This window comes from Fistularia commersonii, chromosome 26 (genome assembly GCF_037954325.1).
Source record: "Fistularia commersonii isolate RoL2024-O1a breed Wild chromosome 26, RoL_Fcom_v1.0, whole genome shotgun sequence".
Lineage (NCBI taxonomy): Eukaryota > Metazoa > Chordata > Actinopteri > Syngnathiformes > Fistulariidae > Fistularia > Fistularia commersonii.
The window spans coordinates 2,265,188-2,286,505 of NC_141309.1; the positions used below are offsets into that span (position 1 = coordinate 2,265,188).

Below are 21,318 nucleotides of genomic sequence, written 5' to 3' on the forward strand. Positions count from 1 at the left end.
TCGGATATAAAAAGAACCTTTAATTTTTATAGATGTTCAGACATGTCTTATTCAGGCTTGGACTGTACATAAATACTTACAATAATTTCAGCTATTTACATTCCATTATTAGACTATATCACTTATCAGTGCACTTTTTTGTTGAGTTTTTTTGTTGTTTTTTTAACCTTCACCAACATTTAAATGTCATTGGATGTCGATTATACCAGACGTCATTACTATTAACAGTAACATAAGAAATGCACAAACAATAATATTGATAAAAATGCCTCACTGACAAAACAGATCATTACATTTCAAAAGTATATATATATATTCATATATATATATATATATGTATATACTGCACCTTTTACTGAGCAAATATATCAAGACCCTCATTGTGTGCACAAAAGTGCAAAGGTATTTCAGACATGTATATAAAGATATAAAGTTAAGAATGGCCCGTTAAACAGTTAAAACAGGGGGTAGCAGGGTGTGGCGCTTACAACTGCATTATCTATCTTCTGCGGATGATTGTTCTTGATTTACAGTACGACATAAAAAGAATGCATTCCATGGATACCCTTGTTACAAGGGAAATACTAACAAACTTTAAAAGTCTACTAAATGGCCAAATGTCCTGCAATGGCTTATGCATTACTGTGGTCAGACAACCACTTTGATCAAGCTCAATGACGATAAAGCAGCCTATTCTCTACGGCGCGATGTATGTTGGTAGCTAGTTTGGAGTGCAAACTATTATGACAACTCTCATTGGGGGAGGAGGGGGGTTACATTTACGTCAAGATCTGCAGGAAACTATCCAGCAGGCTAGAGTGAACCACAGCTCTTTTTGGATTTAAGTTAAGAATAATACCATCAACTAACACTTTTCTTGAGGTAATCTTCAGTTGCATCACTGCAAACGTTTGGCGACAGCACCAACAAGTAGATATCAAATAGATTGTGGCATCCAAAAATACATGCATGCGTGTATTTTATGGCTGCCATTTTTTTTATGTTGAAATACGGCAAAAGTAGCTCTCTCTATCCTGTGGGACGAGGGGATCGGATCAAAGTGCATACAAAGTAACAGTAGTACATCAGGACGCTGCTAGATCTTGGGCATTACAGTTTTCTTAACTTTAGACTGACATATGAGGGGCCTTTGTAAGTTTTAGCTTCCCTCTGTTACCCAATAAGCACAAATATGGCTCCCTCTGGTGGTTATATAGATGTATGCAAACAGCCACTACATCTCATCCGAGCGGTGTTGCTGTAATATGACGGACGGCGGGTTCCGTTCTATCCAGTTATCCTTAGATCCTGAGACGTCGTACGCCACGGCGGCCACAACGGGATCGACGGCTCCTTCTTTTATAGCCTCTACTCCACCCGCTGTCCCCGGTTTGATCTCAGCGCCCTGCGACGCACCTGGGAAGTCTGCCGAAGAATTGCTGTTGAAACCCGTTTCCGAATCAGGCTGTTCCACCCGCTGGTAATCTGGGGTGTGATTTTTCTGACTGCCCGCATAGATGGATTTGAAGTTATCCAGCTCCGGTTGGCTTACATCCTCCTCCTCCTCGGACTCGAGGTAGGACAGGGCGTCCGTGCTCTCCGGGGGCAGCGAGCGCAGGGTCCTGGATATAACTGTAATCGTCAAAAGACATTGGGTTATTAGTTACCGAAAACGATGAGGTGAAGCTACGCGAACTCGGGAGTCTTGGAAAAACTTAAGTGCTGCAGTTTGCCGGTACGCGGTCGAGCAGCAGAGGGCAGAACTTACCGGAAGATGGCGTGTAGAGCTCCTTCTGTTCTGAGTTGCTGCCAAATGGATTGACTGACGGGAAGATGATGAGGCAGAAAGAGAGCAGGAACACCTAGAGGGCGAAACAGTGACGACAGTGAGGAGAAATACGCGGGATTAAAAAAAAAAAGTGGGGCTTGAAGGAGTCAGGAAAGTCAAGAGGTAAGGGAGTTAATTCTCCTACCAAAACACAAGTGCTGGTCGTGCTCGCTTTCATCGTCGACATCTTCACAATAGCCTGGAGTTTTCTTAGTTGCTCGATCAGCGACCTGGAAGTTAAATCGTTGGTAACCATGTCAGCGGGTCCGGGACTTTTTTTGTTACCGTCGTGAATATGTCAGGAGTTCTTACATGTTCTGTTTCTGAAGCATTTGGACTTTCTTCTGCAGCTCCAGGTTGTGTGCAGTGCAGATGGCAACCCTGTGGAATTTGCACATACATGTTTATCCAAGCATGGAAACAACACGCAATGCCCTCTTGTCCCTGCTACATCGGGATTTTGCAGGAGTGTGTCATGATCAAGTAAATGCGTGTGATAATTAACCACGTCGTCGTCGCGGATTATCAACAAAGGGCGGTGAAAAAAAAAAAAAAAAAGAGCCCGCTTCAGATCCGGTCTGATTTATTGGTAAGATATAAATATTTCGACAAGATTCACGGGAGACGATGACAGCCTGTTCGTCTCACCTGTTTTCCAGCCCGTCAACGTACACCTTCTTCTTCTTGCGGCTCTCCTGAGCAGACTGCTTGTTGCGAATCTTCCGTCTGACCCTCTTCAGGGTTCTTTCCTCCGCCTGTTGCACAAAGAGGAGGCTTTAACCAGAGGGTACAAACGGCAGATGACAATATGTTCATTCCCGCCTCGAGCGACTGAAGCTCAGGCGGCGCAGAAGGGAGATCCATGTTGCACATTCACACGTGAAGCAGGGATTAATGAATCTCGCAGCGAGTCTGGGCATCCGCTTCCATATGGCCACGTTGTAAACGGGATCATTTTAACGCCATCGGCAGCAGCATTAATAAATAATTAACAATAAGTAGCAGATGCTGCTCATCACAAAGACGAGATTAGCGGCGAAAATATGATACATTTTTTTTTCCGTATCTTACTTTTGTGAGCGGCATGTGTGTCGGAATGGTCAATCCCTCTTTGGCCAGGAGTCGTTTCTCCTCCTCGGACAGAACGATCTCTTTGAACTGGAACTAAAGAGAGGTAACGCACAGTTGAATGCTCTGATTATTATTGAAATCTGTGGTTATTGTAAAATCATGGCCATCTATGGAAGAATGAATGACCTGTTCCATGTCAGTGGATTGCAGGTGGGAGGATTCGATGGCCAGGGTGCAGGGCAACTCACTGGTAAGGTCCTCCTCCATTGCCTCGCTCACAAAATCATCTAATAACACAAATAACATACGTTTAAATGGAGACCGTCCCTATTTTAGGAAACAACGGTACCAGGTTGGGTTCGCACTCGACATACCCAGATCAATGAAAACATCTGTGTCTGGCTTCTCAGCCCTCACACTCTGCAGGAGATCCATGTCCCTGCATCCGCTCTGCAGGAGAGAGTAGCTGTGATCTGCTTGGACAGTTAAGGCCTCCAGACTCTCCGCTTGCTGCTCTCCGGCGACCGGGTTGGGATCCGGGGTGACGGGGCTGGGCTGGGAATAACTTGGACTGGGCACAATATCGCTATCGCTCCCTTGGGGGCTCGGGCATCTCACGGGGTTGCCGTTTCCAGACGCACCAGCTGTGCTGCTGTCGTCAGAGATGCCGCTGTCGCTGCCCAAAGGAGAATGGGAGGGACAGATAGCCATTGTGTTGTCCTCTTCCTCTAGCAAGCTGGACAGAAAGTCCTCAGTATCTACGCCAGTTAGCATCTGAAATAAAAAAAGCAAAATGTACCTAGCATGAACCATGAACCATAACAGGAAGCCATGATTAAGAATAAATTAGTTTCCTAAATTAGTGTTCGTGAACACAATAACATGTTTGTATATTTAAATGGAAAATGTTTGCGCATCTGTAAAACAGTTACACTTCAAGTTATATTATCCTCCCCTGTGACCGAAAAAACATAAAAAAAATACATAAAATCCTCAAGCCTTACATCCTGCTCAAAGAGCCAAGATTCCATGAGCCCGCTGCCGTCAGAAAAGAGGGGTTCAGTAGATCCGTTCTGCTCATCGTGGAAGAGCAGCCCCAGCAGGTCAGCTCCATCCATGTCTCGTAGCTCCTCCGTCACTGACATCTGTGGAAACATTGCAGAATACAGGTTTAGTGATGTCATTGTTATCGTAAATCAATCCAAGCTTTACGCATTCGCACATGTATTTTGGACGAAGTATAAGGTCTTTTAAGCCGAGTTGTTGCACCATTAGCACACGGTGGAACCGTAACCCAGAGACCAATTTCTTATGTGAGCAAACATATTTGGCCAGTAAAGCTGATTCTGATATATAACTAGTTACATATTTCCTTCAAAATTGACTGGCAATCAAATCAAAAGATGTGACTCACATATTATTGTGGAATTATATCTAACTAGAGTTTTGAAAAAATATGCAAACCGGAGATGTATGTCAACACACATCTCCGGTTAGCATCTGAGGCGGAGCCTATTTTTTTTGCTCGAAACGTCACGCGTGCGAGAATAAGTTTTTGCGTTATATGTGCAATAAACCATCTTTTCTTTTTGGAGCACTTTTGGTGTGGAGATTTAGTCAAAACCGACTTTTTTGATCCTGCACCCATCCCTAACTGGGTAGCGGATATGCGTGTGTTCTTCTTTTCTAGCTCTTTGACAAGGCATAACAGTTATATCTAAATTACATTTCCATTCAAATATCTGCTGAGCCAAGTGTATCACATGACAACAACAAGATGTAGTAAAAGCAGATAGGCTAGTGAGACTGCTTCATACAAAAAAAATAAAAAATAGTGTGAGTAGTAATGTGTTGATATTTGGGGATGTTAGTGAAAGTTAATGTGTAAATGACACGTCGACTTGACAAAGATGTAAACACCCATGTCTTGCATCATTGCAACGTTTCCCACAATGACCTCATCGCTTCCTGAGCCACGCCCCCCGTGCCTTTGTCACGAGGTCTACGTGCAATGCGAAATGTCAACATAAATAATAGTCTTTTTGCATTTATTATTCGTAAAAGACACCACTTCTTCGTTGCACTGGCTGCACGATGAATGCAGATGTTGGACGGAGAGTGGCGTTTTGGCACAGATAAGCAAAACAAGAGGAGCATTGTTGTCTCACAGTTGCAGCAATTGAAGACAAAAGACTTGACCTACTTATGAGCAGCAGAGTAAAGACGAGAAATCTAACTCGCAGGTTTTGGCCTTAAAATATACGCAAATGCAAAATAAAGGGGCTCCTCAAGCAAAAAGCAGGGAAGAGTATGGATATAATCGTCGAGTCAAAAAGGAAGCGTCAGCCCAGCGACTTTCACTGCTAGCCTCGACTAGCATCAAGCTAGTTGACACAACAGGACGAAATTTACTCATTTATTTTCTTACCGTAGCGATCTCGGAGGACTGCACGCCAGTCAGATGAATGTCCGGGGTGTAATTTCGTGTTCCAGTTCGGGGTTTCGTCAGCCTGGGTCGCTGCGGTCCTCCTCCGCACGGCGCTTCCGGCTGTGCACCTTCCAACGAGGCAGAAAATGCGTCATCACGTGGGATACGTCACTTCCGGGTATCCGCACTACCGTGTGCCGGAGCGTCTTAGATAGACTTATAAAATAATTATTTTTTAATTTATTTGAATGTTACTTATTTCGTTTGGTATTTAATTAATCTATACAATTTCTAAAAAAAATGAAAGAAAATGGGTGAATGGAAGATCGAACGGTTTTCCGAGTCCAAGATGCTGCGTTGAAATGCCCCGTTATCCAGATAGTGAATAAGTTGCGATAAAAAGGTAAATATAGTGGTTTTTAAAATTAGAAAAAAAGAGATTAATCATTTATGATTAGAAAATGATTTTAATAGCTTTATTATCAGACAACACACCCACTTATCCTTTCAGTGTGTTTGTCTCACACATATGTATATACAGAATATATACAATAACAATTTTTAATTATTTATTTTTCTCTTCATTGTTTCTTTGACAATTAAATCAGTGTAAAAAATGTATGGAAATGGTAAAAAAAAAAAAGAAACAAAAAAAAGATTGATCAGTTTTCTAACATCCAAGATGCTGTACTCAAATGCCCGTAATCCAAAGACAGTGAATTAGCTGCGATGGAAAGGTAGCATGAGTAGATTTTCTTCTGGCTCTTACAATAAGAAGAAAATTGATTAATCTTTCATAATTAAAAAAAAGATAGTAGTTCATTATAAGACATCCGATTAATCATTGCAGTGTGTTGACCCCCCCCCACACACACACACACACACACACGCTTTCCATGTATTACTAGTATACTAGTAAATTATATGCATATATGTGTGAGGTGTGTTTTCATAGAGTGCCGCAAGCGTAGTGGTCTCCCTGAAATACATTCAGTGTTTTGAAAAGATAGCTGGGCAAAGCTGTGTAAACATAACTTACTCTAAATTAATCAGCTCACAGTTTAAGTGATCGACCACATAGTTCAGACACTTAAAATAGAGCCCAATCAGCTTCAGATGAGTAGAAATGCAAACTTAAGTTGTTCATAACACTTAAATGTTGATATTTGAACCATTGAGTCATTTATTTGTGTTTTCAGGCCACAGGGAAAGTCATGAGGTCACATAAGTCAACCTGTCGAACAGGAGGTACATCTCATAGAGATACATCAGACACAAAGGTACGTATTATCATGATATTACATGTTTATATTCTGGAAACATCTCGGTTGCCTTTTAGTTTTTTCCTTAAAAATGCTACATTGCCATTTCTGAGGGTATATTTGCTGAAAGTACGGCGTTAGCTGTGGCTGTATTCATCCAGAAAACATGATCCAAACTAAAGTTGTGTGTGTGTGTGTGTGTGTGTGTGTTTGTGTGTGTGCGTCAGACAATCATCCTTTTGTTTGCTTCAATACTTGTCACGCATTTCCAAACCTGTTGCGAACGGTAATTCTCTATCAAAATAGGAGACGATTACATTTCACTTGCATCTTCTTTCTCACAGAGACTAATTTGACTTACTAACAGATCACTCGACAACCGAGTGAGGTAACAAAGATTTTTATCTGTACTGCTGAGTTGGAAAAGCACTTTATTTCTTAGTCCCTATTGTTTCTCCAGGGCGGAGGCCTTTGTTACAGTATGATACAGAGTTTCGAGGTGTGCCGTAAACTACGGTACACCTTTAGACGCTCCTTTTTGCTCCCCGTTGCCGGGCCGACCGCTTTTGTGACCAGGGTCACGCTCTCAACGGCGCTCCTCTTGTGAGCGCGGTGCAGCAGGATTCTGTAGACCCCTGTGATGGAGCTCCGGCAGTCCTTTCCGTGGTTGTTCAGGATGTGCTCGGAGGTGATTCCCAGCATCTCCAGGGCCGCTTTTAACTCTCGCTCTTCTATCCCCAGCTCGGACGGGTCGCTCTCCGCCAGGTAGGACGGGTCCAGTTTAAAGGGCTCCAAGGCCCGTGGGAGGTCCACCGGAAGAAGCCACTCGCAGCCCATCATCTGCTCCACCGTGCAGCGGTCAGATGGTATGGGCTGGAGGACTCCCCTGATCAGCTTCTGGCATGCTTCCGGCACCCAGGGGGGCAGAACGTAAGCCCCTTCCAGGATGCATCTCTTCAGTTTGGCCACGGTGTCGGCCCTGAATGGCATGGTGCCCGTCACCATGAAGAACAGCATCACTCCCAGGGCCCAGATGTCCACGAAGACGCCGACGTAATGCTCGTCCCGAAAGAGCTCGGGCGCGGCGTAAGGCGGGGAGCCGCAGAACGTGTTGAGGGTCTCGTCGCGCCGGCTCAGCGTGCTGAAACCAAAGTCGCCCACTTTGACGCAGCAGCTGCTGGTGTAGAAGACGTTCTCTGCCTTCAGGTCTCGGTGAATGATGTTGTTTTCATGCTGCAGTGGAACAAAAAAAGAACGATAAATGTATACAATATTACCTTGTTTTTCGCAGGGGGTTACGTTCCAAAAAGAACCCGTGATAGGCAAAATCCGTAAAGTAGAACCCTTTTTTTTTTTTTTACAATCATTATACAATAAAATACTCTATTATACATTGAAAAGAAAGGTCAAACCATTTTACAGTTTTGATACAGTATTCTCGCTTTTGTGCAGATAACGTTAGACTTAAGGTTTTTTTTCTGTAGTCATTAATCCACAGAGCTAATGCAGACTCCATCCTTGCCATGATCTTGTTGCGGACAGTTGCAACCCTTTTTGCATCCTTATTCAAACTTATTGCTGCTGTCGTCCTTATGTTTTTTTCTTCCTTCTTTATAGAACGAACGGAAGATTCCTTAATTCCGTAATGCCGACCTACAGCCGCATAGCTTTTACCTTCCCTTAGCATGTCCAGAAGTTTAACTTTATCTGCGATAGATAGCATCTTCCGCTGCCTTTTGGGGCCTTTTGTCGCTCCAGAGCATTTTGTCAACATTATCGGTTTTAGAGAAACTCGAAATTGCAAGAGAATTTGCACGCACGTAATGTAAATTTGGCAAGCTGTTTTACGTACGTGTACATATTAAACTGCAACGTTATCGAGTGACTTTTTAGCCAAGCAGAATGCAGAGCACAATGCACAATGCAAATCCATGAAGTAGCGAAACCGTGAAAAGTAAACTGCGTTACAGCGAGGGATCACTGTGCTTTATTTAACCCTCGCGAGGAAATTCGTTCTCTGCAATGAAGCCATCACGAAGGTCCACCAGCGCCAGTTAGGGGCGCCAGTGTCTTTCTTCGCAACACTCTTACACACTAAGAGGGACCGGGAATTAAACCAGAAATGTTCGGTTCCAAAGACAAATGCTTTATGTCCTGCGCTATTTAAGTGTTCAAGCTTTGGCTTTTGTCCGACCGGAAACAATAAATGACTACCATCATTTCCAGACTATTGAGTGCACCTGAATAACTAAATAAATCTATGTGTACGTGTATAAGCCACAGGTGTCCATATTATAACATGAGATTTTTACACTGAAATATTTCAATTAAATATACCGGTGATATCTACAAATACATACCGGAAATGCTTTTTTCCAAACAGTGCCTGTAACACGGATGATGAAAAAGATTGATAATAGTATATATTTTATTGATTCCCATTGGGGAAATTCCTTTGTCCTTTGGCAGCGTAAAAGTTATCATGTCAAAAAATGAAAAAGTAAAATAAATATGTGTTAGTGCCATTTTCCATTTTTTGTAATTTAGTCTCAGATTTGGATATAATATTATTTAAATTATATTTTGGTGGTTGTTGATTACAGCATAATTATTTGTAATTACTTTATTGTATTTAATTTTGCTTTTTCCTTGAGTACATGCTTATTCATGGCACATGTATTCATGTTTAGGTTACGGACAGTAAAGGACAGAGCGAACACTCTGTTTTCTACCGTCGTCAACAGAAAACACACGTAAGGACTCGTTCTTTCCATCTTAAGATACAATGTGAATATAAAAAGTGGACCGAAGATAGCAAGACATACGCAAATAAATAGACAACAGTAACAACAACAACAGGGATAATAATGGACAACATAAAGGAACAGTTCGGCTGCAAAATACACAACTTGATCTAATAATTTATCCTTTATTAACAAAATTTGTTCTACTCCAACTTCCTCCTGCGCACCAAAACCGTTGAAGTCGTTCTTCTTCTATGTCAGAATCGAACGGCCTCAGCCTTTCACAATCATTTCATCGGTCCGATGTGACGAGACAGCGTGAGGCTCGTTTGCCCCCCAATAAATCCATAAATCGCCCTAACGACGATAAATTTGAAAATGAATGCTCTGTACTGACCATGTGCTTCACAGCGGAGAGGATCTGAGCGAAGATGACTTTGCTGTCGGGGTCACAAAGTTTCCCCTCGGTTGTTATCTTGGTGTAAAGCTCCCCTCCGCCCGCGTACTCCATCACCAGGTGCAACCGTGACAATGTCTCCACCACCTGGAGATGCAGAAGAAGGAATAGCACACAAAGCATTAGCATGTCCAACGCGTGTGAGGCTTGTGTTTTGGATATCTGTATTTCCCTGTTTTCACTTGCAGGCATGCATTTTCTACACAGCCATAAATATTTAAGATAAGACTTTAATGATCCCAATAGGGGAATTTTTTTTGTCACAGCAGCACAACAATGACAGTATCAATAAATCTGAGCTCACATATAAATAAAAACAAATAAATAGACAGTAGAGTGAACTACAACAAGGATAATTGTACTTAAGACCTTTAGACACTTTATAGCCTTGACTTGTTACTTTATAATTTTATTTGTATTTCTTATTCTCCCCCCTTTTTTTGTACTTTTTATACAATTTGCTACAATTATTTATTATTGTTATGTTTTACTTGACACTCTGGCACAACAATTTCCTTCGGGATAAATGAAGTTGTTCTTATTCTTATAAAAACAGACAACAGAATACAAAAAAAAAACAGCAAGGGTGAGAATAGTTAGAGAATAATTTTATTTTTTTTGTCTTGCTATATACTGTCTTCTGCCTTTCTATTTATATTTATACTCCTATTTATATTCCTATTTATTTCCTTTTTTTTCTGACATTATAACGGTTACACTACTGTGACAAAGGAATTTCCCCTATGGGGATCAATAAAGTTTATCTCTATATTTAGACAACCAAAATGACAAAAACAAGGATAAGAACAGAAAGAGAGAGACAATAACATTGACAAAAAAAGTAAACATGATACGAGTGGAGTGACACGTTAAAAAAAAAAGTAAACACTTGGAGGGTGTGCACAACCACTTATTCTTAAACCTTATTGTGAGCATCTAGAACAAGGTTGTCCTGCTCATTTTGGTCCAGGAGCCACATAGCCGGACCAGTAAAATCATAGCGTAATTACCTAGAAGTCTAAGTCCAAATGTTTCCTTTTTTAGTGTAAAGGAGAACAGGCGAATTATAAAAATCTTTATATGTCATGAAACTGTTCCTTTTCATTAAGATTCATTAAGAAAAGTGCAATTTCAACAACACTATGCTTCAGTTCTGTCTTCTCGTGCATTTTGTTGTATTTTTCGCCACGGCGAGTCTCATTATGGCGCCGTAACCTGCTGCCTCCACATCGAGCACGCGGGTTTCTTATCAACCACAACAAACAAATAAGAAGTGGTCCATTTTTCTTGGAGAACCCTATCTCCCATGTCCACTTTTCTCTTTTTTGACGACGACATCTTGCTGACGGAAAAACAGGTAAATGTCTAACAATAAGACAAAATGCTGTTTACAGACCTGGAAGCTGCATTGCTGCCATTTGCTAAAAGCTCTGAGTCACACAGTGTCGTGCCATGATGCTAACACTGACAAAAACAGTGCAACCCAAGCAGACAATATAGGAACTACATTTTTATTTTAAAAAAAGTAGTTCATTTATGGATTATTTCAAATTTTAGATTTATTCCACAGATAGGATGGGGCCTCCTGGCGGGCCATACATCTGAGACCCCCTGATGTAGAAGCTAATTAAATTGCTGTCCACTGATGGCAATATCTCAAATTTAAATCCGCCAAAAAAAATAATAATAATGATAAAAAATCTTGTTTGCATCACTTCACTACACTTCACCTGGAGACATTAAAATTATTACACACATTAAATGATAACACACATGCGTTGTCTGCAGCAAAATCTGTTGCATTCAAAGAGATCAATCAGCCTGAGGTTAATAGCTTTAACCTTGACACTTTATATTTTATTGTATTTCTTCTTCTCCCTCCTTCCTACTATTATCTATTATTGTTATGTTTTGCTTGAAACTCTGGCACAACAATTTCCTTCGGGATAAATAAAGTTGTTCTTATCTAATCTTATCTTATCTTATGTAATTGGTGCAAACATTCCCCGAGTGACACGCTTAAACCGCATTGATCAATGGAATTTATGATGGATAACGATGAATTTACCATCAATGGTAAAATAAGATTATATAAATGGACACGCCGGTGAGTCAAACCTCATAGAGGCGTATGATGTTCGGGTGGTGGAGTTTCTCCATGCTGGAGATTTCTCTGGACAGCAGCCTCTGGGTCTTTTGATCCAGCTTGGTTTTGTCCAGGATCTTTATGGCCACTTTGTCTGGTGAGGCAGAAAGCGGACGAAGGTCAGCGAAAACTCAGCGTTACGGACGCGCTCCTAAAATCGGACGGGCTGAATCGATAACATATGTGATCCAATTTGTGCTTGTTTAACGGTATAATGTAAAAGCCTTTGTTTCATTTGCACAAAAGACGGGGCAAGTCACAACAAACACACACACACAAAAAACACAATATATCTGCAACATCTATGATGAAAAGTGGTAAAATTACAGGAGGGAAAATGGGGTACATTAAGTGCATTCCATAATTCTTGATCGAGCACCTTAGAAAAGGAAAGCCAGCCAACAGAGAATTAGCCTGCAGAGGCCGGGCCAGATGCTCTGCGTCCTATAATTTGATGGCGCTGTCGTCTTGGGGGAGGGGGGGTAAAAAAACAATTTTCTTGATTATGTTGCGTGATTGATTATCGTGAATAGATGCCCGCCTTTATGCCAACCGTTCCGAGTGGATATTATATGTATCTGTGCGCAGGCGTGAAGCGGACCTCAGGTAACTGGATAGCGAGGGGTTCTTTCGGGGGGCTAAATGGTGCGGCCATATCTAATTGTGCGTCAGTATGTATTATTCAGATTTGGGCTCCCATTCAGCTGGAACAGCGCTTTCAATGCGCGCATCCAAAATGCATGGCGGCGCACATTGAGTTTTTGGAGCATCAGATGATACCACTGTCATAGGGAGAAGACAAACGCACACACATTACAGAGGTGGAAATGTTAGCAATAGTACATTACAACTGTAATGCATGATTTACACACACACGCACACACGCTATCTTTTAGCCTTTGATGAGCCATGCAGCAATTTCAGCCGTCGCTAAGGAAACTGGAGATCTCTAATCATTCAATCTGTTCAAGGGTAGCGGACAGCTGTCTTTGCGGCTGAATCAGCCCCCTGGCCAGCGCCACCGAGCCTTTTAGCCCGCTGCCGTAGAAAAAGGACGAACTTGTTAGTTTGGATGAAAACGGCTTATCAGCCAAATTATCACTTAAGACTTATTAAAAAGCCAGGACAGAGGGATGTTGAGCCGCATTTTGTAATAACGGTGCATTTTGTAATAAACGTCCAAAATGGAATAACTTTTTCATTTCATTTTGTAATAAACGTCCAAAATGGAATAACTTTTTCATTTCATTTTGTAATAAAGCCGCATTTTGTAATAAACTGACGTATTTTATAGTAAACTGCCCCAACGCATTTTGTAATAAATTTTGCCGCATTACGTAATAAGTTATTACATATTGAGAAGATTATTACAAAATGCACTTGCAACTTTTTTATTCTCTAGGAAATGTAATAACATGGTGCATTATGTAATAACAATACTAAAGCATAGTTTATTTGTTTGTTAATTGTAGTTTATTTTACTTTAAAGTATTTGTAAAAGCCAGGCCTATTATTAGTATCACTGTATTAGCCTAGGAGCAGTACTTAGCAATTACTATCAGTACACTATTCAAAGGTTGCATTAACAGAGAATATTCTATAAATTCCATGTTATTACATTTCCTAGAGAATAAAAAAGTTGCATTTTGTACTAATCTTCTCAAAATGTAATAACTTATTACATAATGCGGCAAAATTTATTACAAAATGCATTGGGGCAGTTTATTACAAAATGCGGCAGTTTATTACAAAATGTGGCTTTATTACAAAATGAAATGAAAAAGTTATTACATTTTGGACGTTTATTACAAAATGCACCGTTGTTACAAAATGCGGCTCAACAGGGATGATGGATTTAAGGATTCCCTTCTGCAAGCTCTTCGTTTCGCCGAACACAAATAAAGGTCTGTTTTCCGCTGCTCCTGCATACAGTGCGTGTATTACTGGAACTACAGTCACATTTCACTTGAGAGCGTCAGTGTCTCACCTTTAGTGAGCGCATGAATTCCTAACTTGACATGGGAGAAGTTGCCGCAGCCGATCTCTCCTCGAATTTTGTAAAAGCCGATTCTTCGGCCCACTGTGAGCTCACGAACCACCCTGCCACCGCATCAGACGACACAGCACGTAAACGAAGCGGACAATTTTCACAACCGCTACGTCGGTCAAACCTGAAACGCATGAATATTTTCCGTGCAAATCTGTCGGGGGTTGACTTTTTTTTTTTTTTTTTAATCCCCGTGGCTTCCGCTCCCACCTCTCGTCCTGACACATGTCCAGGTTCAGTCTTTCCAGGGGAGTGAGGCGGCGGACGGCGGTTCCTTCATCGTCCGTGTTGACGTCCGAGCTGTCCTGGTGGCTCCAGCGCGCGTGCCTCTGTCCGCCGGGGACGGAGCCTCCGTTCGAGTCCCGGGTCGACTCCGGCCCGGAAACCGAGCTGCTCCCGGCGGTGCACGCCGCACCCGACCCCCTTGAACCCGCGGCACGGGCCCCCACCTGGGCCCCGTCCGGGCTCTTCTCAGAAGGGCAGACGGCGGTCATCCTGCAAGAGACGCCCGGGGTGGAGCGGACTTAGCAGGACGAGGAAAAATGGTAAACATTGGGAAATGCTTAGCCTAGCTTTAGCATTGATCCAAACGTGGGAAAAACAAATGGTTTACCTTCAAATATGTGCAGCATCGGTCCTCATCCGATCATCATGTCTGTTTGGAAGCTCGGGCATGGACACCAGCGAGACCTTCGCTGTGCTCAAAGCGAACTCTCCGGCCCGTGCAACCAAGAGCTCGTCGCATCCCGATGGATCATCAGGGCCGGCGTCTCATCTGCGTTCTGCAGTTATGTTCTCGTCGCATTTCACGAGCCGACGAAACCCCCCCAGAGAGCCGTGGAGGATGGACAGTCTTCTTTTTGTTATCAGATTCTTGCTCACTCTTGCTCTTACTGTCAAGAGCCATACAGGTTTAATGGGCTCATTTGAGTGGCCGAGGTTTAAATAGGGCACAGGTTGAAGAGGAGGGAGGAGGAGAGCGAGAAAGAGAGAGAGCGAAGGAGGGAGGGAGGGGGGTTAGAGGAAAGAGGTTGAACAGATGACGGTGTCAGGGTGCAGCCAAGAAGGATTTACAGGGGCAATCTGAAAAGAAGCACAGGAAAGCACACGGAGAAATATCATTTATTTTAATGTCCGTTCTAAATGTTCCCACCGCTTTCCTCGCATGTGTTAAATAAATACGACGGCGCGAATCGGGCAATTTCTTTTTCTTAAATCTGCTGGTTCCTGCACTCACAGAGCGCGTGGAATTAACCAACCTCACCTCCAAAGACAGGACATTTGAATAATTACGTTTTAAAATGACTTTTCCCCATAGTTTCCCGGGGGAACACCTCGTCTAATTACATTCTCAATATTCACCCGTTTAAAGGTGAGAGATTTCTCTGCCCGGACCCGCCGGGATTCCGTCAACGGGTCAAGAAATAGTCTATCGGTTTTCAAAATTGAACAGTTTAATTTTGAATTTTTTAGCGGTTTGAGTCGTCCGACCGGCAAACCAAAACGGGTTTGATCGTTGCAAAGCTTCTGAAACTGCATTTTAATCAAACACAAATATGCACTAAGATCCCTGCGGACCAGCTTTCAGAGTGGCTCCTGGAAAATAGCCGTTTTTTTTTTTAATGTCGGGTTAAAGACGGTCTCATTGTCTCCTGAAGTGCTCGGCCGTTCTCTGATCCGCGTCTAAATGGAGACGCATGAAACCCTTCCCGGGAAATTTATGTAGCTCTGTTTTGTCAGACGTACAATCCGCCCCCGGGCCTTCAAACACCTTCCAGCCGATCGGACATGAATATCTCAGCATTGATCTCGGGCCGCCTAAAAGGACCCGCTAAGAGGGATAAAAAAAGCAGCGCGCCCTGAATACCAGTCTTTTATGTGTGTGAATTAGAAGAAAAAAGGGAAAAACTGAAGGGCCCTCGAGCGGGAGATAAACACATGAATGTTGAGAACAGAAATCCCATCAGGATACTGATTTATCTGTATTAATGCACATCAGAAGAGATAATGAATTCACCTTGATACCATAAAGCCTACGATGAGGACACTGATTCGGGAGTTTTAACTGGTGGGACCAGAAGGTGAGTTTTTGTCGCCCAAATTGCTTCCACCGAACCCGAGATCCCCCCGCCCTCGGTTGCTTGGCGATAGACACACACTGAGTGTTTGTTTGTCCTTTTTTTTCTGTTGTGTCAAGAAGGAGAGCACACAACGGCGTGTTTGCGGTCATACACGTTGCATTCAGCCCGAGCGCGCGCACACACACACACACACACACACACATACACACACATCATTAGGTAGAGGCCAAAATCATCCGTTCACCTCGGAAAACCCTTGCCGTTTGTTTGGTCGGCCATTTTTTTGTTGACGTCACATGGACGTCGGGTCTTAGGAGGTTAAAGTGCATACGCTGAAATTCAGAATTCCTCAACTTTAAATTCAGTTATCGCTTCAAAACAAATGATGTCAAGTCCAACTAGATCTTCTGTTCGTAGCATTTCACTCTGACTTTCGAGCGGCAAAAGACGCCCACCATGTTTAAATGACCCGCACAATCCGGGCATGAAGATCATCGTCTCAAGTTTGTGAAAGGCAGAAGCCGACGGGCTGGTTTTATATAATGACGTTTACGTCACCATCTGGGGAAATTAGGATTTAAGCACTTCTGCAGAGGGACTCGCTTCAGGACTGCTGTTAATCTTGCGCTAAGTCTTAGTTATTCCATGTCTTTAACAACGACCACATGTGGCCGTAAAACCGCGCGCAAGTGTCTGGATAACCTTTTCCAATGCCCTGCAACCAGCCAGCCATTCATCAACAATCGTAAAAGAGAAAAAAAAAAGGTAATCAAAGCATGGGTCCCATTATTACTCACCAGACGCTCAGTCATTTCCCTGAGTATCCGCGGAGGATGAATGAGGCTCGGCCTAGTGCTGAACAAGCTGTTAGCATCAGCGGCCTCTTCACGACAATGGGGAACAGAAGTGCCGATCCACAACAGCTGCGCACCAAGAATCGGTCACCGTTCGCGGAGACTGGATGCATTTAAACAAGTTGAAAGCGGGGAGGAGCTGTTTCCCACAAAACATGGCTCTCAGACAGAGTTCCTTGGCCCTGTTTTTCTTGCGTAACTCCCTGCTTGCCTCCCGTTGTGCCTCACTCTTCCCGTGCTTCACTTTCTCCCTTTCCTCGCCGTTATGCATTCGGGCTCGCTACTTCGCGCTCATTCACGCAGCCTTCCTCGGACGGACACATGAATCGCAGGAGTTGTGTACACACACACACACACACACACATACACAGCAGGCTGTCTCCACACAAAGCTCCCCAGTGTGTTAATTGAGATGCACGGTTGACACGGATTAAGAGCTCAGCGGTGAAACGGCCAGGAATAAGGAATACGTGCCCTAAGAACATAGAGCGGACGGACCCTTCGGGGACCCGCGGTGCAAAGGGTTCAGGTTTCTGCACCGGCAGCTTCCTGTCTGAACGCTTCCTTCGCTTCCTGGCTAGTTTTCATTCTTGTCATTGCCATTGTTGTCACCCTGTTGATGTTGCCGTTTAGTTTCGGTTGTCTATTTTCACCCTTACTGTTGTCCATTCTTATCCTGTTGTTGTTCTCTCTGCTGTCTATTTATTTGTGGATGTCTTATCTATATTTTCATTCATATTTATTTGACACTTGTAACTGTTACGCTGCTGTGACAAAATAATTTCCCCAATGAGGGTCAATAAAATTCATCTTTTCTTATCTTATATTACGTAGAAAAACAAAAATGATAGAAATGATTTCGCCTTTGCAGGAGTGTCAATATTCAATATGTGTGTCTGATGGATTTGACATCTAGTGGCGGTTTGTCCTTTTTCTCACTCCAACACAGAAACTTCATGTCGTCTCAGTGTTCAGTGATGCCGCTTGCAGGAACAGATTCCTGCAAGCGTAGGACCGTATCAGAACCGCTTTTGGTTCATTATTTCTTCTTTCTTCTGCACTTCAAAAGAGCTTTTCAGCGCCGACAGTCCACACGGACCAATATTTCATGTGCAATGACTGACGGACCATCAGTACCGAGAGCAAACTGCGTTCAGGTGGAGATTAATGGACACTGAGAGAGCTATTTACGCTGGAAAAAAAAAAAAAAAGGTAATATATTCAGCGTCCAAGCCAAGCCTTAGCGTGCAAAGCCAGAGATAAAAGGATTTTAGACGATCCCGTTGGTAAGTTTTATTACCCTCTTAATATTAAACTGCGTGTATTCATAATTAAAGCAGCTGTAAAAGTCCCACTGTCACCGCACAAATAAATATGAATTTAAGCAAAGTATGTGCGTATGAGATGCACCGATCAATATAAAATATGCAAAAGATCTGATTAAAATGTATACTGTTTCCTTTAAGTCTGGCTGATAGTCTTCTAAGGATAAGATAAGATAAACTTTATCCATCCCCATAGGGGAAATTCTTCTGTCATAGCAGTATAACAGTTATAGTATCAATAATTATAAGAATAAGAACAACTTTATTTATCCCGAAGGAAATTGTTGTGCCAGAGTTTCAAGTAAAACATAACAATAATAAACAATAGAAGGAAGTTGTATAAACAGTATAAAAAAGGAATACAAATAAAACTATAAAGTGTCTATGTAACTAGTCAGAGCTATAAAGTGTCTTAAGCACCAGGTGAAAGATAAGGAGTGCACAAGAGTATGAACAAATATTGCACAGTTATGATTATAGATACAGATAATTTATGATTTACAGTAAGTGGGTAAGATTCTTTTTTTTTTATGGTTTAAGATTTTGAGAGATAATTGGACAACAGTTCGAAGACAAATAAACAGACAACAACAACATCAAAGATAAGAATAGACAACAGAATGGGGGAAAAAAAAAAGATAGTAAGGGTGAAAACAGACAACCAAAACAACAACAACAAGGATAGGAACATAAACAGAGTGAGAAAAATAAACAAAAATAAACAGGATTCAAATGGGCTGAGAACAACATGAAAAAAAAAACAAACAACGTAGTTAGGGCATGACACAGCATCGCTGCATGGATATTATTTCCCAAGACAAAGGCGAAGCAGACCTGCGGGCTCGGCGTCCTCGTCCTTGCAACGAATCCAGCCTAAAAACGACCGACGTGCAACAGCGGAGACGCCCGGGCTCACCGTAGCGCTCGGTCTGATCCGAACAGCAAAGCAGTTCAGGGCCCGGAGGTGAAGGGCAGCGCTGCCGGATTCCTGAGCTGATGATCGCATGATCATTAACTTGCAGGCACTGAGCGCGAGGCTTTAAGTCCACTTCTATGCACCGAGGAAGACTTCATTCTGTGCTCCTTCCCGTCTATCCTGCCACACGGCTAAAGAGAAATATCGTACTTCCTGCTCCGGTACATTGATTTGACAACTTGACTCCAAAAATACGGAAACTACTCCAACTTTCACAAGAGTTAATATGGTTTCACATATATCTATAACTCTGATGTTACAATAATGATCATACAAGGTCTGATAGACACATGGACATCAATCAAATGATTTCTTCTCGAAAGGAATTGCAGTGGTGAGAGTAGCCATGCTGTATGCTCTACAAACAGTGACATTGACCAAAAGACAGGAGGCAGAGCTGGAGGTCGCAGATGTGAGGATTCTAAGGTTCTCTTTGGGAGCGACCAGGATGGAGAGGATCAGGAATGACTCCATCATGATAGATGTTTTAGGGAGAAGGTCAGACTGAGATGGTTGGGTCACGGACAGAGGAGGGAGAGGGAATATATTGTTAGACGGATGCAGGAATTGGAGGTCTGGAGGAAGACCAGAGGGAAATTTATGGACGTCGTGAGAGAGGATATGAAGGTAGTTGGTGTGAGGGAGGAGGATACAGAGAATAGGGTTAGATGGAGAAGGTGAATTCGCTGTGGCAACCCCTGAAGGGAAAAGCCCAAAAAAAAGACGATATATATATATATATAGTATGTATGTATGTATGTATGTATGTATGTATACATACAAAAAACACACATATATGCACAGACACATTTTTCACCCTCACTCCGAGAGTCTTTTGAAATCCTAGATGATGATTTTCAAGGTAAGGCTCTCAAGGCTGCACAGAGCACGACTTGCAAAGCGGTTAGCTGGTAGTATTCGATGCAGCACAACAACGGGTATTAATGCAGGCCTATTCTTAGCACCGTGCAAACAAGTGCATCACTAAAGTCAGTTGTTGGCCGCACTCGTTGACAGGCGGCAGTGTGTGAACGCCTCCTCCCAGCAGGCCACACTGAGTCACCGCGTCTCCCGAGCCGAGCCGCAGCGGGCACGCCAAACGCGACAAAAGATAACGAGACTTACGTTTCTTACTTCTATGAACATCTCTTCTTACCCCGCGGCGACGGGATCTCTCGGTTTCCCCGCAGATTCATCTTCTCCGGGGCTGCAGGCTGACGTTGAACGCAACTGATTCTGCAGCAGTCGGCTCCGTAGCCAAAGTGATCCCATTGACTGACAGGCGGAGCGGCCAATCGGAAGAGCCCGGGGGAGGCCACCGGAGCGGCTCCTGACCAATGAGAGGCGAGAACGACAGACGATCACTGGAGACTGGAAACCCTCAGGTAGCCGTGGTCCTGGCGTGCAGGGGTCAAAGAAGCACGGCTGGTAAACATCTCCAATGTTCGAAACATCATCTGGACTGGCTCAGAGTCTGAAAAGCAAAATCAAAATAATTAATTTTAATTTTATTTAATTTGTATTTATGTATTATATTTTATATGTATTTTAATTTTATTTATTACAGTCTATATCTATTATTTTATTATATTTAAATGACTCCTGCTACAGTCAAGTAGGGATGAATCAAAATAAAACTCTATATAAAAATAAAGAATACAATAGTGAATAACAAAAATAAAATAAATGAACGGTAAAGATTGAAAAAAAAAGAAATTACAATAAAGGTATGTCAAAATATATAAAAATATATGTGACGTGTTTTAGCAAGTCACGAATGTTGGGGTTTATGTTGATTCTTGTTTTCTGTGTGATTCTTGTTTTCTGGGATTTTTGTTGGTGTGGTTTGGGTTTTTTTTTTACCTGGAATTGGGCGGGAACAGTCACTTGTATTGCAGGCTTGTGTGGCCAACAACAGTTATTGCTTATTAAATTGATGTTGTACCATCACCCGGGTGTTTCCCTGACTGAAACGTGACAATTTACAAGTACATGTGTCAAACTCAAGGCCCGACCCACCCCATCATTTTTTGTGGCCCGTGAGAACATCTGAACAGGTCTGACTGTCTGAAAAAAATAAATCTAAATGCATTCATTGA

At 42.6% G+C, this 21,318-nt stretch overlaps 2 protein-coding genes and 1 long non-coding RNA gene across 7 annotated transcripts; 1 reads left to right on the forward strand and 2 right to left on the reverse strand.

Annotated features, from left to right (window-relative positions):
* On the reverse strand, positions 1 to 5,457 carry creb3l3l (cAMP responsive element binding protein 3-like 3 like). Its single transcript, XM_086173679.1, has 10 exons — positions 5,328 to 5,457; positions 3,904 to 4,044; positions 3,274 to 3,673; positions 3,086 to 3,186; positions 2,900 to 2,992; positions 2,477 to 2,583; positions 2,141 to 2,209; positions 1,974 to 2,058; positions 1,769 to 1,862; positions 1 to 1,632 (listed from the first exon to the last, which is right to left on the reverse strand). The coding sequence occupies exons 2-10, from the start codon at positions 4,042 to 4,044 to the stop codon at positions 1,235 to 1,237; spliced, it is 1,488 nt and encodes a 495-aa protein (XP_086029805.1). The 5' UTR covers positions 5,328 to 5,457; the 3' UTR covers positions 1 to 1,234.
* A 149-nt stretch (positions 5,458 to 5,606) lies between these two features.
* On the forward strand, positions 5,607 to 7,498 carry LOC147218228 (uncharacterized). The gene is made up of 3 exons (XR_015108782.1): positions 5,607 to 5,730; positions 6,527 to 6,607; positions 7,331 to 7,498. It is a non-coding gene; the product is annotated as an uncharacterized LOC147218228 (long non-coding RNA).
* On the reverse strand, positions 6,487 to 20,478 carry nim1ka (NIM1 serine/threonine protein kinase a). Of its 5 annotated transcripts, none has more exons than XM_086173501.1 (7): positions 20,345 to 20,478; positions 14,597 to 15,066; positions 14,194 to 14,478; positions 13,924 to 14,036; positions 11,909 to 12,030; positions 9,731 to 9,877; positions 6,487 to 7,822 (listed from the first exon to the last, which is right to left on the reverse strand). In XM_086173501.1, exons 3-7 carry the CDS (start codon positions 14,475 to 14,477, stop codon positions 7,064 to 7,066), a joined length of 1,425 nt encoding a protein of 474 aa, XP_086029627.1. In that variant the 5' UTR covers position 14,478; positions 14,597 to 15,066; positions 20,345 to 20,478; the 3' UTR covers positions 6,487 to 7,063. The 5 variants fall into 5 exon arrangements, with proteins under 5 accessions (XP_086029627.1, XP_086029629.1, XP_086029632.1 ...); XM_086173503.1 differs by having other exon boundaries at positions 20,354 to 20,460; XM_086173506.1 differs by having other exon boundaries at positions 20,376 to 20,393.
* Between the last annotated feature and the right edge of the window lie 840 nt (positions 20,479 to 21,318).